This window comes from Rana temporaria, chromosome 12 (assembly GCF_905171775.1).
Source record: "Rana temporaria chromosome 12, aRanTem1.1, whole genome shotgun sequence".
Lineage (NCBI taxonomy): Eukaryota > Metazoa > Chordata > Amphibia > Anura > Ranidae > Rana > Rana temporaria.
This window is the reverse complement of record NC_053500.1, coordinates 102,841,107-102,854,434: the sequence shown is the minus strand read 5'-3', so window position 1 is coordinate 102,854,434 and position 13,328 is coordinate 102,841,107. Positions and strand designations below refer to the sequence as shown.

The 13,328-nt window shown below is 40.1% G+C and overlaps 1 protein-coding gene across 1 annotated transcript in view; it reads left to right on the top strand.

Moving 5' to 3' along the window:
• The window catches only part of SRP68 (signal recognition particle 68), a 53,495-nt gene that overhangs the window by 9,443 nt on the left and 30,724 nt on the right, over positions 1 to 13,328 (top strand). Inside the window, exons 3-8 of the mRNA XM_040329984.1 lie at positions 755 to 868; positions 983 to 1,178; positions 1,791 to 1,873; positions 1,984 to 2,093; positions 2,662 to 2,744; positions 7,265 to 7,405. Coding sequence (XP_040185918.1) covers positions 755 to 868; positions 983 to 1,178; positions 1,791 to 1,873; positions 1,984 to 2,093; positions 2,662 to 2,744; positions 7,265 to 7,405 — 727 coding nt within the window. The remainder of the gene's footprint in view (positions 1 to 754; positions 869 to 982; positions 1,179 to 1,790; positions 1,874 to 1,983; positions 2,094 to 2,661; positions 2,745 to 7,264; positions 7,406 to 13,328) is intronic.

The following is a 13,328-nucleotide window of genomic DNA, read 5'->3' as shown; positions in this document are numbered from 1 at the left end:
TGCCCTGAGAGCCCCACACAACCTGACAGTGGGATCATTTCATATCCATATCCCACAATGAACACTTTATATAAGTGTAAAACAGACGCGTACCCCCACCGTTAAACTAATTCATGTTAATTAGAACATGTGCAACTTATGGGACCTTATAGAACTTGACATTTCTGCGCAGTCCTGTAATAACACCCACTGTCACAATTCAAAAGACAGCGCAGCTCTACCCATACAGCCACATCATTCATTCAGAGTTCTGCAAAAGAATGGATGGCTTGTAGTTATCAATGAAAGGCGAGGGCACTATTGTGTGCACCAAAGAGGCGTGGTATCAAGGAGGTGGTGATTCCCTTTGCATAGCCTACCAGTCGCATTCAACAGGCATGAATACGCATGACAGATAAGGAGTCTCCTGGCTTGTCAATCCAGTGTGTAGATTTGAGACTCCTGGGTCCTCTCACTACGGTGTGCAGCAACCTAAATATGTTGCTGCTTTAATAACAGTGAAATAAACCTTGATGTTAGATGGCCCTTAACGCAGGCATAGTGGCCACTGGTCATGCAAAATATGAATAAGGGGAACTGTGCTTCTATTTGGCAGCATTCAAGGATGAATTTGTGGCTCGACAACTGCATTGCAACAGATGCCAATATTACCAGGGGGTAGAAAATGTCCTTTAAAAGTGATAGAGAAATTCTGCCTGGAATTCAGCTTTTATAAACATTTCCTTCTTTTTTCCCCCCCCCCCCCCCCCCTCAGAGGCTATTGCTCTCGTCGCTTGAGACGTCTAAGGAAAACACTAAATTTTAAGATGGGAAACAGACACAAATTCACAGGAAAGAAAATCACTGTGGAGATGCTGTCTGATAACAGGTAAGTTGATTAACATTCTCAGAATTTTTTTGCAGATATTAATATAGAAAGTTCAAGCTTATTTGAGAAGTAAAATGCAGAAAAGTCTTCAAATAAGCCGATTTCCTTTTGCAGATATCTGCTAATCATCTTGATGGATGCGGAGAGAGCCTGGAGCTATGCAATGCAACTTAAAATGGAGGCCAACACAGAGCCTCGCAAGCGCTTTCATCTGCTGTCCCGACTGCGGAAAGCTGTCAAACATGGCGAGGAGCTGGAAAGACTCTGTGATAGTGATCGAGTGGATGCAAAGACAAAGTTGGAGGCTCAGGTACTAGAATTCAATATTGTGGTGGCAAATAAAATATGTTGCAGAACAAATATGGATGTCATTTTAACGTGAAGAAGAAAAACAATTTGCAGATGAAAGTACACACAAAAAATACATTTTTTATCATTTAAATGATTGTTTGCCATTTCTCCTTTTTCATAATAAGTTTTTTGATTGTTTGCAATGTTGCTCTGAAACTTGCTAGGAAGTTAACACTCCGGAAAGAATCAGTTCCCTGGCAAAACCTCCTCCCTTACTGCAAATTATAGCCCTCCACTTTTCTGGGAGTGTCTAGTTGCTTTCTGTACTTGCCAATATCCTTGCCCCTCTTCTCATCTCCCTACATAACCTTTCATGTAGTAGCCAGAAGAGTGGAATATTATAGTGTCATTTGAGTCGCAGAGGCTGCTGACCTCGCACCCAAGATGACGGCACCCATCGGCAGTCTCTGGGATTTTGGATATCTGCACAAAGCATCTTGCAGGAAGATTGTTGAAACCATTGGTCTGACAATATTTCTGATGCTTATTTCTAACCTTGCACCTTGGTTATATAGAAATGTTTAGGTTACCACCTTGTCTAAGGATTTCTTAATTTCTCACCTTTCCATAGGCATACAGCGCCTATCTCAATGGCATGCTGCATTTTGAGCAACAGCAATGGGATGAAGCAATGAAAGCCTTCAACAAATGCAAGTACGTGTACACGTGCATGTGTATGTACTGTGTGTATATATTTGTATAATTAAAATCCTATTTAATGTTTTTCTTCTCTGCTGTCTGTAACGTTGTTTGGTTTATCTTAGAACCATCTATGAAAAGCTGGCCAGTGCTTTCACTGAGGAGCTATCTGTACTGTACAATCAAAGAGTGGATGAAATCTCACCCAACATACGTTATTGTGCTTACAATATTGGTAAGGAGGCATCTTGTGTGAGGTTATACCTTTTTTTGGGGGTAAAGCTTAAAGTATATCAAATGCATGTACAAGACATTAACAGGCGCTGAAGAAATGTGAAATTTCAATGAGCATTACAACTTATCAGAATGTAGCAATCGACAACCTTAATTTTGGTGGTTTTCTTCTAATGTCGCTGTCGGATATTTTCTGTTTTGGAAAGGGTTAATCGATGAGGTCTGTCCATGTTGTGGTCAAGGACTCTGAATGTACCCCTTCTGGTTTTACTAGTCCTACAGACACGCATACACCAGTTTAGAGGAGGGCAGATTGGGATTTACAGTATAGTATAAAATTTCAGAAGCTAATTCTGGTAGAACATGCAACTTCCATGTAAAACTAGTGCTGGTGGTAAATGTTGAGTGTTGCAAGGCTTCCTTAGTAATCACCAAATGGTCATGCAATCATTTCTTGACACAGACCATACCACATATTGTATTGAGATGGATAACCGACAGCGGCAATGGACTAGTTCTCCACTGTCTAGAAACATGTCATGCTTATCTAAACGTTCCTTCTCTTTTAGGGGATAAGACGGCCATGGACGAGTTAATGCAAATGAGACTTCGTACTGGAGGTGCAGAAGGCATGTTGGCTGAAAAGCTGGAGGTATGTTTACTGTTCATTTAAGCTTTCATTTCCTTCTATGGACTATCCAATGCAAAAAAAAAAAGGTTTTGACCCCTGTTTTAAAGTTCAACGTCTATTGCCTAAGGCTTTTTAATACAGGGGACCAAGTCTGATAGATACCAATGAAGCATTACACAACTCTTGAGTCCAAGGCTTTTTGAACTTCTGTGCACCAAATTCGCCAAGTTGGATGAGTTTATGTCACATAAAATGCTATCTGAAGCAGGCAACATTGCACATATAAGTGTTTTGTGCAAACATGTTGTGGTTTAAAATAACATGTAAAATTAGAAATGACCTACCCAGAATACTTTGATTATGTAAGGTCGACATGTTAAAGGGGGGGAGTGGGCATTCATTACATCTCTGAAACACAGACCTGCACTTTAATTTTTAAAACTAACCAAAGTACAGGAAAATACCTGAGCTGCCAGAAATCCTTTTGAGCTCCTAACTTCCTGATTTGCTGCATTGTATAGCCAACCAATGTTTGCACGGCCAGGTGGACTACGAAACCTCCACCTATACACTCCTCTTTCCCTCTCCACATTCATACATTGATTTATTTTCCTGCAAAATAGTGCTGCTGGTTTGACTCCCAAGAGCCTGTCAATACACTGTGTAGCAAAGGAATCTTAGGAGATGTAATTCTAGTGGTGTTAACTAAGCTTCCTCTGCAAGGAATATTAATGTTTCTCTCTACAGATGTAAAAGTTATACTGGACTATACTTTAAGCTCTAAATTGCATACAACATACAGTGAGGGTAAAAGGTATTTGATCCCCTGCTGATTTTAGTCCACTGACAAAGAAATGATCAAGTCTATCATTTTAATGGTATGTTTATTTTAACAGTGAGCCAGAATAACAAATATCCAGAAAAATGCATTTAAAAAAAGTTATACATTTGCATTTTAATGAATGAAATAAGTATTATAGGGAATCAACCCTATCAATCAGCAAGATTTTTGGCTCCCTGGTGTCTTCTATACAGGCAACGAGCTGAGATAAAAGCACCCTCCTAAAGGGGAGTGCTCCTAATATTGGCTTGTTTGCGTCTGTGGACAGGTGTCTTTTATACAGCTATCAATCGGATTCCAATCTCTCCACCATGGCCAAGACCAAAGAGCTGTCCAAGGATGTCAGGGACAAGATTGTAGACCTATACAAGGCTGGAATGGGCTACAAGATTATTCACAAATGGAAGAAACGCAAAATAACTGTTAATCTTCCTCGGTCTGGGGCTGATGCAAGATCTCGCCTTGTGGAGTTTGATCATGAGAACAGTAAGGAATCGGCCCAGAACTACACGAGAGAATCTTGTCAATGATCCAAAGGCATCTGGAACTATAGTCGCAAAGAAAACTGGTAACACACTATGCTGTGAAGGACTAATCCTGCAGCGCTGCAGGATTCCCTGCTTTTTTTTCCCCTGCAGGTCCCCCTGCTCGGGCAAAAACATCTACAGGCCCGTCTGAATGATTCAGAGGAGAACTGGTTTACAGTGTAGTTGTCCAATGAGAGCCAAAGCAAGCTCTTTAGCCTCAACTCGCCATGTTTGGAGGAGGTGGAATACTGCCTATGATCCCAAGAACACTATCCCCACTGTCAAATATGGAGGTGCTTTTTTTTTTTTTTTTTTCTGGACAAGGGATCAGGACAACTTCAACGCATCAAAGGGATGATGGACGGGGCCATGTACCAACAATCTTGGGTGAGAACCTCCTTCCCTCAGCCAGAGCATTGAAAATGGGTCATGGATGGGTATTACAGCATGACAATGACCCAAAACACACAGCCAAGGCAACAAAGGAGGGGCTCAAGAAGAAGCAAGTTAAAGTGGTTGTAAACCCTCTGACATGTTTTATCTACAGGTAATCCTAGATTAAGGCTTTCCTGTAGGTGTTTGAAATATCTCTTAAACCTACATGGGAGATATTTGCCACAAAGAATGCCCCATTGTCTAAGGTACAGGTGCAATGAGAATGGCGGTTTTGACGGCTCCCACGCGCATGTGCGGAATGGTGTCATCGCCGCTCCGCCCAATCAGAGTGCCGGAGCGGCGATACCCAGAAGTAACCTCTGGGAGAGATGTCTGCGGCCGGAGGGGGGAGACGAACGGCTTCGGGGGTTTCGATCTAAGGTAATTAATGCATAATGAGCTAGTCATACTAGTTCATTATGCCCTTTGTCTTGCAGGTTTTTTTTTTATTTATTTTTTATTTGGGTTTACAACCACTTTAAGGTCCTGTAGTGGCCTAGTCAGTCTCCAGACTATTTAATCCCATAGAAAATATGTAGAGAGAGCGGAAGGTTCGAGTTGCCAAACGTCAGCCTCAAAACCTTAATTATCTGCAAAAAAGAGTGGGACAAAATCCCTCCTGAGATGTGTGCAAACCTGGTGGTCAACTACAAAAAACGTCTGACCTCTGCCAACAAGGGTTTTGCTACCAAGTCATGTTTTGCTAAGGGGTCAAATACGTATTTCACTCATTAAAAAGCAAATCAATTTATAACTTTTTTGAAATGCGTTTATTTTTGGATATTTTTGTTCTGTCTCACTGTTAAAATAAACCTACCGTTAAAATTATAGACTGATCATTTCTTTGTGATACAAAATCAGTAGGTGAACAAATACTTTTTTTCCCCTCGCTGTACAGTACCATGCAAACCTTTTTAGAATGCTTTCAAAAATATATATTTAAATTATTTTTTATCAATTTACAAAATGCAGAAGAAAAATCAAATCAATATTTGTTGTGACTAGCCTTTTGGCTTCAAACCGACAATCAATTTATTCTAGGTACACCTGCACATGGTTTTTGAAGGAGCATGGCAGGTAGGTTTTCCAAAACATCTTGGATAACCAAACACAGATCCTCTGTCGATGTAGGCTGCATCAAATTCTTCTCTCCATGTAATCCAAGAAAGACTCTATGATGTTGAGATCAGGGATGGTGGGAGCCAAACCATCACTTCAAGACTCCTTGTTCTTTATGCTAAAGAGAGTTCTTGATGACATTGGCTGTATGTTTGGGGTCGTTGTCCTGCTGTAGAATACATTTGGAGCCAATCGCATGCCTCCCTAAAGGTATGGCATGATTGATAAATATCTGCATTTTAGCGCACAGTAATTTTTATCCTTTCCCACAGCTGTTCCTCAAGTAGTATGATCAGTGGTGTCCTCCATGCTGAGAAGTACAGGCAGATACTTGTCCACCATGCCATACTTCAGTGTGTATGTATGTGTTATCGCATCTACAAAATAGGGTATAGCTTTATGGTATCTGTATTTTTTATTTATTTTTACTAGTAATGCCGGTGATCTGTCCGCTGCAATCCTGCTAAAAATCAGATCGGATACATTTTGGGAACAGTGACATTTTATACAGAGATCGGTGCTATAAAAATGCACCGATTACTGTATAAACCACGCTGGAAGGGGTTAAAACTAGTGGTGATCAAGGGGTTAAATTGTTCTATGTGAGGTGTTTCTAACTGTATGGGGGCTAGGCTGACTGGAGGAGAAGAAATATTGCTGTTCCTAATCACTAGGAATAGACAATCTCACTCTACTCCCCTGACAGAACGGGAATCTGTTATCCCTGCTCTGCCTCTCTGGAGCGATGGCCGGTGGGCTGCAGGTTGGCTCCCCCGCTAGCGAATTGGCGTGCGCACACAGATCGTTGTGTATGCGCCCGATGTACAATGACAGCAATTCACGCTGCCTTACCAACCTGCTGCAGTACAATAGTTAAACATAGTTTTGTCAGTAGTTCATTGTCACCATAGTAACACTGTTCTTTTCTTGGGGGATGATCATTGTAACAGCAAAATTTTCAACAGTAATGAATGGGTTAATCATTCATGACAGCTGTAATCACTAGGGATCTATGATTGGCTACAACTAATAGCATGGTACAAGAGTGCTGTGATTTGTCCTGGTTACCATGTGATAGCTGTGGGCCAATCGCAGCACAGGAATCGGCTGTTAAGAATTCATAACCGCTTTGTTGGCATTGTGATCACAAGGACTTCGGTGTTTGGACACAGGGATCGAGATGAAGAAGAACAAAGTGCTGGAAGTGATTGTTTGAGCCCTGATCTCAACATCGAGTCTTGTCTGGGATTACATGAAGAGACAGGAAAGGTTTGAGGCAGTCTACATCCACAGGAGATCTGTGGTTAGTTCTCCAAGCTGTTTGGAACAACCTACATGCTGAGTTCCTTCAAAAATTGTGAGCAAGTGTACCTTGAAAATTTGGCACTGTTTTAAAGGGAAATGGTGGTCACACCAAATATTGATTTGGATTTCTCTTCTGTTTAATTCTACATTTTGTTAATTGATAAAACATTTGTAAATGCTATTTCTGAAAGCTTTCCTAATTTTGTAAATTTATTTTCATTTTTTTAACACCTGCCTACAACTTTTGTACTGTATGTTTGTTGATTTACTAAATTGTGGAACTTTTACTGTATTTGTTTACATTTCTTTAACAGGCCCTGATCAGCCAGACAAGGGCAAAACAGGCAGCTACCATGAGTGAGGTGGAATGGCGAGGGCGCACTATTCCAGTTAAAATTGATAAAGTGAGGATTTTCCTTCTTGGGCTATCAGATACTGAAGCTGCAATTGCTCAGGTAAAGCATAAAGTGTGCATGTTTTGGCTTTCAGCTTTGTTTTTTTGTAAGATACTTAGGTGAAAAAGGTCAAGTAAAATAAAAGGACTGTCAGAATGTTTATACTGAAATAATACATATTGTATTTATGAAAATATGCAAGTCTTTGTTTTGGGAGATTTACATTTTTTCCGCCAATACCAACAAGAAATTCAAGTTCGTTTTTATCCTTGCTATTTTGAAAACAAGTGATACAAATGATATGCTAAAAAATACCTCTTAACTAAAAATACAGTGCAAATTAATATCAGGTATATTTCGTGACAATACAAATAAATGGATATACTTCTACATATCAAAGATAAATGATGATTCACATTTTCTATACAGGCTCTATAACAAATGACCACATTTCAATACTTGAATGATACTTGTACATTTAAGACTTGGTAACTCTTAGGCCCCATTCACACCTGAGCATAGCGTTTTTCAGCCAGAAAGTCACGCAATTTTACTGCAATTCTTGCAGCGATTTTTTTTACAGGTCAAAAGGTCACCAATATAAAAACCAGAAAAACGCCCAAATCTGACAGTCCCAGAACTTGTTTGAGCTTCAGGCGTTTTGGAGCTTCTGGCTTCAGGGGTTTTGGAGTGGAGATGTGAACCATCTCAATAGAGAATAATAGGTTTTTTTTTTTTTTTTTTCCCCCTCAGGTGTGAATGGGGTCTAAGTGAATAGCTACCGTGGTTTCACAAACTTGTGTAAACAATTGTTGTTAACCTTAAGAGCCGGTTCACACTGGGACGACTTGCGATCCGACTTCATGTCGTCCCAAGTCACGCTGTAGAGAAAAACAATGGAAGTGAATGGGAGCGGTGTTAATACACACGACTCAAGGCGATCCGACTTCAGAAAAGGTTCCTGTACTACTTCAATCTGACTTGTAGGCGATTTGTACCCATTGATTTCAATGGAAGTCGCCTCAGAAGTCGGATCACTCTCTTAACTGAAGCGACTTTCCAGAAAGATAACATACATTTCTCAGGCAAACCTCTCCTGCCCCCCTCCCTCCCCCTCCCTCTCCCAGAGCTGATTGTTGTTTGATTGGCCACTGGAAAGTCTCCTGTCCTGGAGACGACTTCAAGTTGTGTTGTAAATCGCCCTGTGGTTCATGTTCAAGTCGTGTCGGAGTCGCCTCTGAAAGTCGCGCTGGAAGTCGTGTCGCCCTAGTGTGAATCGACTCTTACACTATGTGAAGCTTTCTCAAAACAAGCTGATCTTCTAACTTTAAACGTGCACAGACAAAATGTCATTTTGTGCACAGCTTGATAATTCAATCAAGATGTATGTTAAATTTAGGATGAATCAATTTCTAAACCTATATCATAATAAAAACATTTTTCAACTTTAGTGCTAGCTTTTTAGAGACAGACAAAACTATGTATGTCTTTTAATATTTGGAATATAATTATTTCAAACTGCGGTTAAAAATAATACAACTCCCAATTTGCTCTGCCATATATATTTAAATGGTTTTTAGTAATGTATATGCAAAAACAATTGAATTACCAAAAAGGTATACATAAAAATTAATACTTTACCAGGACTTAAGAATTCTGTTGTTTTGAGAAGCAAAGTCCCAAAAAGGACTTCTTTCCACATTCCTCATCTCTGCTTTTTCAAGATCTCTTCCTTCAGCCTGAGAGATAGCGAGAGATCAAGAGATCTTATTTTCTTAAGCCTAGCATCTCTTTCTGCTCTGGGTAGCCAGACAGCGAGAGCCTCTCTTCCTCCCTTCTGAGATTTCTATAGAGATAGAGCCATCCAGCCATCCTCAGACCCCCCTTCTGTCATCTGTCTCTCCATTTTATCTTGCACAAAAAGTGTGTGTGTGTCCCTACTATGTAATTGATGATGTCATATGACGATAGAGTTTATATGTTAGGATGAAGGAAAAAAGCTGGGACAGCCGCACTCCAAAAAAAAAACTCCTCCTTTAATTAAAAATCACAAAATACATGCCACAGCAAAAAACAGCACAACAAAAGAAAAGCTGACGTTTCGCACTATGCCTTAGTGCTTCTTCATAGCTGTATTTTGTGATTTTTAATTAAAGGAGGAGTTTTTTTGGAGTGCGGCTGTCCCAGCTTTTTTCCTTTATCCTAACCTGCATTTTGATTGCACTGCCTGCACCCTTGGCTCGGACCACAGGAATCAGATTACCTGGTTCTCTTTGAGCGGTTACCCACTCTCTGATAGTTTATATGTTGCCATAACAATCGGATTTGGCAGGCATCTTGAATAATTATCATTTTAACCTCTAGGGGCAGTGTTGTATAAGAAATTACTTCTAATACAATTTATGACACCCTTTGATCTTCGGCTTAGTGAAACACCATTAATTGTGTAATGATTAATATCGCGTGTCAACTTCCCCAGCCGTCCTGTTGTCTAGCTTAGATATGTTTTGGGAATGTTTACTCCACATCTAGTTGAGGTTGTAAATTCCTTGAAACTCCAATATATGACTCCAATGAGAAACCAACAGTTTTTTTTTTGTATGAACAATCTCACTAATAGAATACCAAGTTGGTAACCTTTATAATATATATGTATTAAATGGGATTATATATGAATAACTAATACAGATACACTGTAAACATATTAGGAAAGATTATTATTTAAAATGCACAATACGATAGCCTGTTTATGAATAAGCCCTCTTGTTTCGTTCATGCAAAGATAATTCCTGTGAGCTCATACATCATCTGTAGAATCTCCCCTTATCTTGTTTATTTTATGAAGTGTCTAATTTATGGTCTGGGAAGATAATACAGGCTCTTCATGAAACTTTTAACATTGTCTATTCATGAGCTATGAACTTAATTTCAACTTTAGAGAGAAAATGGCTTTAGTATTGTTCATAACATCCATTTAAAATATACACATAGTGTGTGTGTGTGTGTGTGTGTGTGTGTGTGTGTGTGTGTTTTTTTAACCCCCAAATGTTCTGGCAGGACATTCTGATCCCATACTGAACTGAATGGACCTCAGAAACGGTACCCATAAATGTGTGCATTTTCTTAGTTGTGTGGGAAATACTAGCAACACAAATACACCATTAGTTGATGTCAAAGCCAATTAACAAACTTTGATATCAACAATCATTGATATTTGATTTGTACCATCACCAGCTAAGGGTGTAATTACAGTGGCTTGGGAAAGTTTTATTTTTTTTCTTCTCCTTCCAACCTCTGGTTTTTCTGTTTTGTTGCATTATATCCTGGACGTAACATCGATTTTTTTTTTTTTTTGTCTTATACTCTTTAGTAAAACATGTCAAATAGTCTTTCTGCATAAACTTGGGCCAAAATATATTCTTCTAGAGAAGGGGGGATTGTCACATGCACACATTTTCAGGCTGGAAGGGCTGCTGTGAAGTTCTGCATTTGGTGGATACCCGCTGCTTTTGCCTTTGCATTAAACTACATTTGGGCAACGAAAAAAGACTGAAAGTGGTGTACTCGGCTTTAGCCTTCCTCTGCTGCAGGCTTTTGCTGCTCCAATCTGCTGCACTTTTTCCCCTTCCTTGATTCGCCTTTGTGAGAGGAAGGAAGGAATGATATTTGTGAATACAGCCAGTGTTACCACTACGATTGGTTAACATTGATTGCAAGGCACTGAGCTGCTCTGGCTCTGTGCATTTCTCCTTTTAACCACTCGCCTACCAGGCCAATTCTGACATTTCTCTCCATGTAAAAATCATATTGTTTTTGTTAGAAAATTACACAGAACCCCCAAACATGTTTTCTTAGCAGAGACCCTAGAGAAAAAAATGGCAGTCCTTGGAACCTTTCATCTCGCACAGGATTTGCACATTTATGCATTAACCACTTTGCATCCCGCCTATAGTAATATGATGTCCTCGGGCCTCCCGACCACTAGGTTGGCGCGTGCCTGGCGGCTGCAATGTCCACCAGCTATCCGCGATCAGCAGTTAGAGCCGGGGACATGGATCTGTGTGTGTAAACACAGATCCACGTCCTGTCAGAGGGAGACTGATGGTGTGTCCCTTGTACATAGGGACACCGGTCACCTCCCCCCACAGTTAGAATCACTACCTAGGGAACACATTTAACCACTTGATCGCCCCCTAGTGTTAACCCCTTCTCTGCCAATCACATACAGTAATCCAGTGCATATTTATAGCACTGTTAGCCGATAAATGAAAATGGTCCCAAAATAGTGTCAAAAGTGTCCGATCTGTCTGCCGTAATATCGCAGTCCTGACAAAAATCGCAGATAATCGTCATTACTAGTAAAGAGTCATAAATCTATCCTCTATTTTGTAGGTGCTATAACTTTTGCGCAAACCAATCCCTATACGCTTTATTGTGGGTTTTTTTTTTTTTTTAATTGTCAATCTTTGTTTATAGCGCAAAAAATTAAAACTGCAGAGATGATCAAATACCCTCAAAAGAAAGCTCTATTTGTGGGGGGGGGGGGAGAAAGGACATACATTTTGTTTGGGAGCCACGTCGCACGACCGCACAATTGTCATTCAAAGCGTGACAGTGCTGAAAGCTGAAAATCGGCCTGGGCAGGAAGAGGGTGAGAATGCCCGGTAATTGAAGTGGTTAAAGTTGGCCCAATTTCTTTGCAAATTATTGCTCTTGCTCTAAAGTTTGCGGCAATGCCTTACGTGTGGTGTGGGCGCGACTTTTGCGTTCGCTTCTGTGAGGGAACATGCGGGGACAAAGGCACTTTAAATCGTGTGTTTTTTTTAATATATATACAATATATAATTTTTTTCCTAGCTTTGATGCTTTTCTTTTGACTTTTTTTTTTATCACTTTTATTTCTATTACAAGGAATGTAAACATCCCTTGTATTGTGAATAGTGCGTGGCGGGTCTGCTTTACAGTGAGATCTGGGGTCAATAAGTCCCCAGATCTCACCTCTATCCTGGAAAATAAAGATCCTGGCTTCCCAGCCGGAGGCGGTGGCTTTTTTTTCCCAAATGTATAGGCTGGTCGTGATGTCATAACATCGCACCCGGCTGCCTAACGATCATAGAGAAAATGCCTGAAAAACGCCTTAAGTGTGAAAGGGGTCCTGTTGGAGCAATAGGTGCCCCAAGTAGCTGGTTTGGAAGTGGTTAACAAACAAGTGCAAATCTCTTCAGTGTAACTTCGATAGGAAAACTGTCTATACCTGTTGTTTTTTCCACTATGTTTTCTACTGTGTATGCTTTTTAAAAGCAGTTTGACTGCAGTTGTTCAGACAAATCCTGGGTGTGGATTGCACTGTGGAATTTGTTTTCTTTAGAAGCCTCACTGTCGCTTAACATTATCATCAAGGCCATGTAGCAATACATGTTAGCAAAGTGATTACTATGCATGGTTTCGGTGTAATCATTGTTCCGCAAAGGATTTGAGCAAGACCTAATCAGGCCTGTTGGCAACCAAGTTCTCCTATACAAACCCAGTCAAGAGTTTCCGATCTGCGATATTCAGAATTTCGGGCAGGTTGGGTCTGTTTTATGTGCGAGTAGTTAAAGATGGAATTAAGCATGTCCGGACAGAATGAATGAAGGCACATTATAAGATGGATATATATGTCATATTCCAGGTCCCCAGAGTTGTGTGTAGTAATAGTCCAATCTTAGCTGATACAGTATATTCATGAGCAACGTGCAGATCGTTAGAGCGAGAGCAATAATTCTAGCCCTAGACCTACTCTGTAGCTCAAAAAATGCAACCTATATAATTTTTTTAAACGTCGCCTATCGAGATTTTTAAGGGTAAAAGTTTGACGCCATGCCACGAGCGGGCGCAATTTTTAAGCGTGACATGTTGGGTATCATTTTACTCGGCGTAACAATATCTTTCACAATATATAAAAAAATTGGGCCAAATTTATTGCTGTCTTATTTTTTAATAA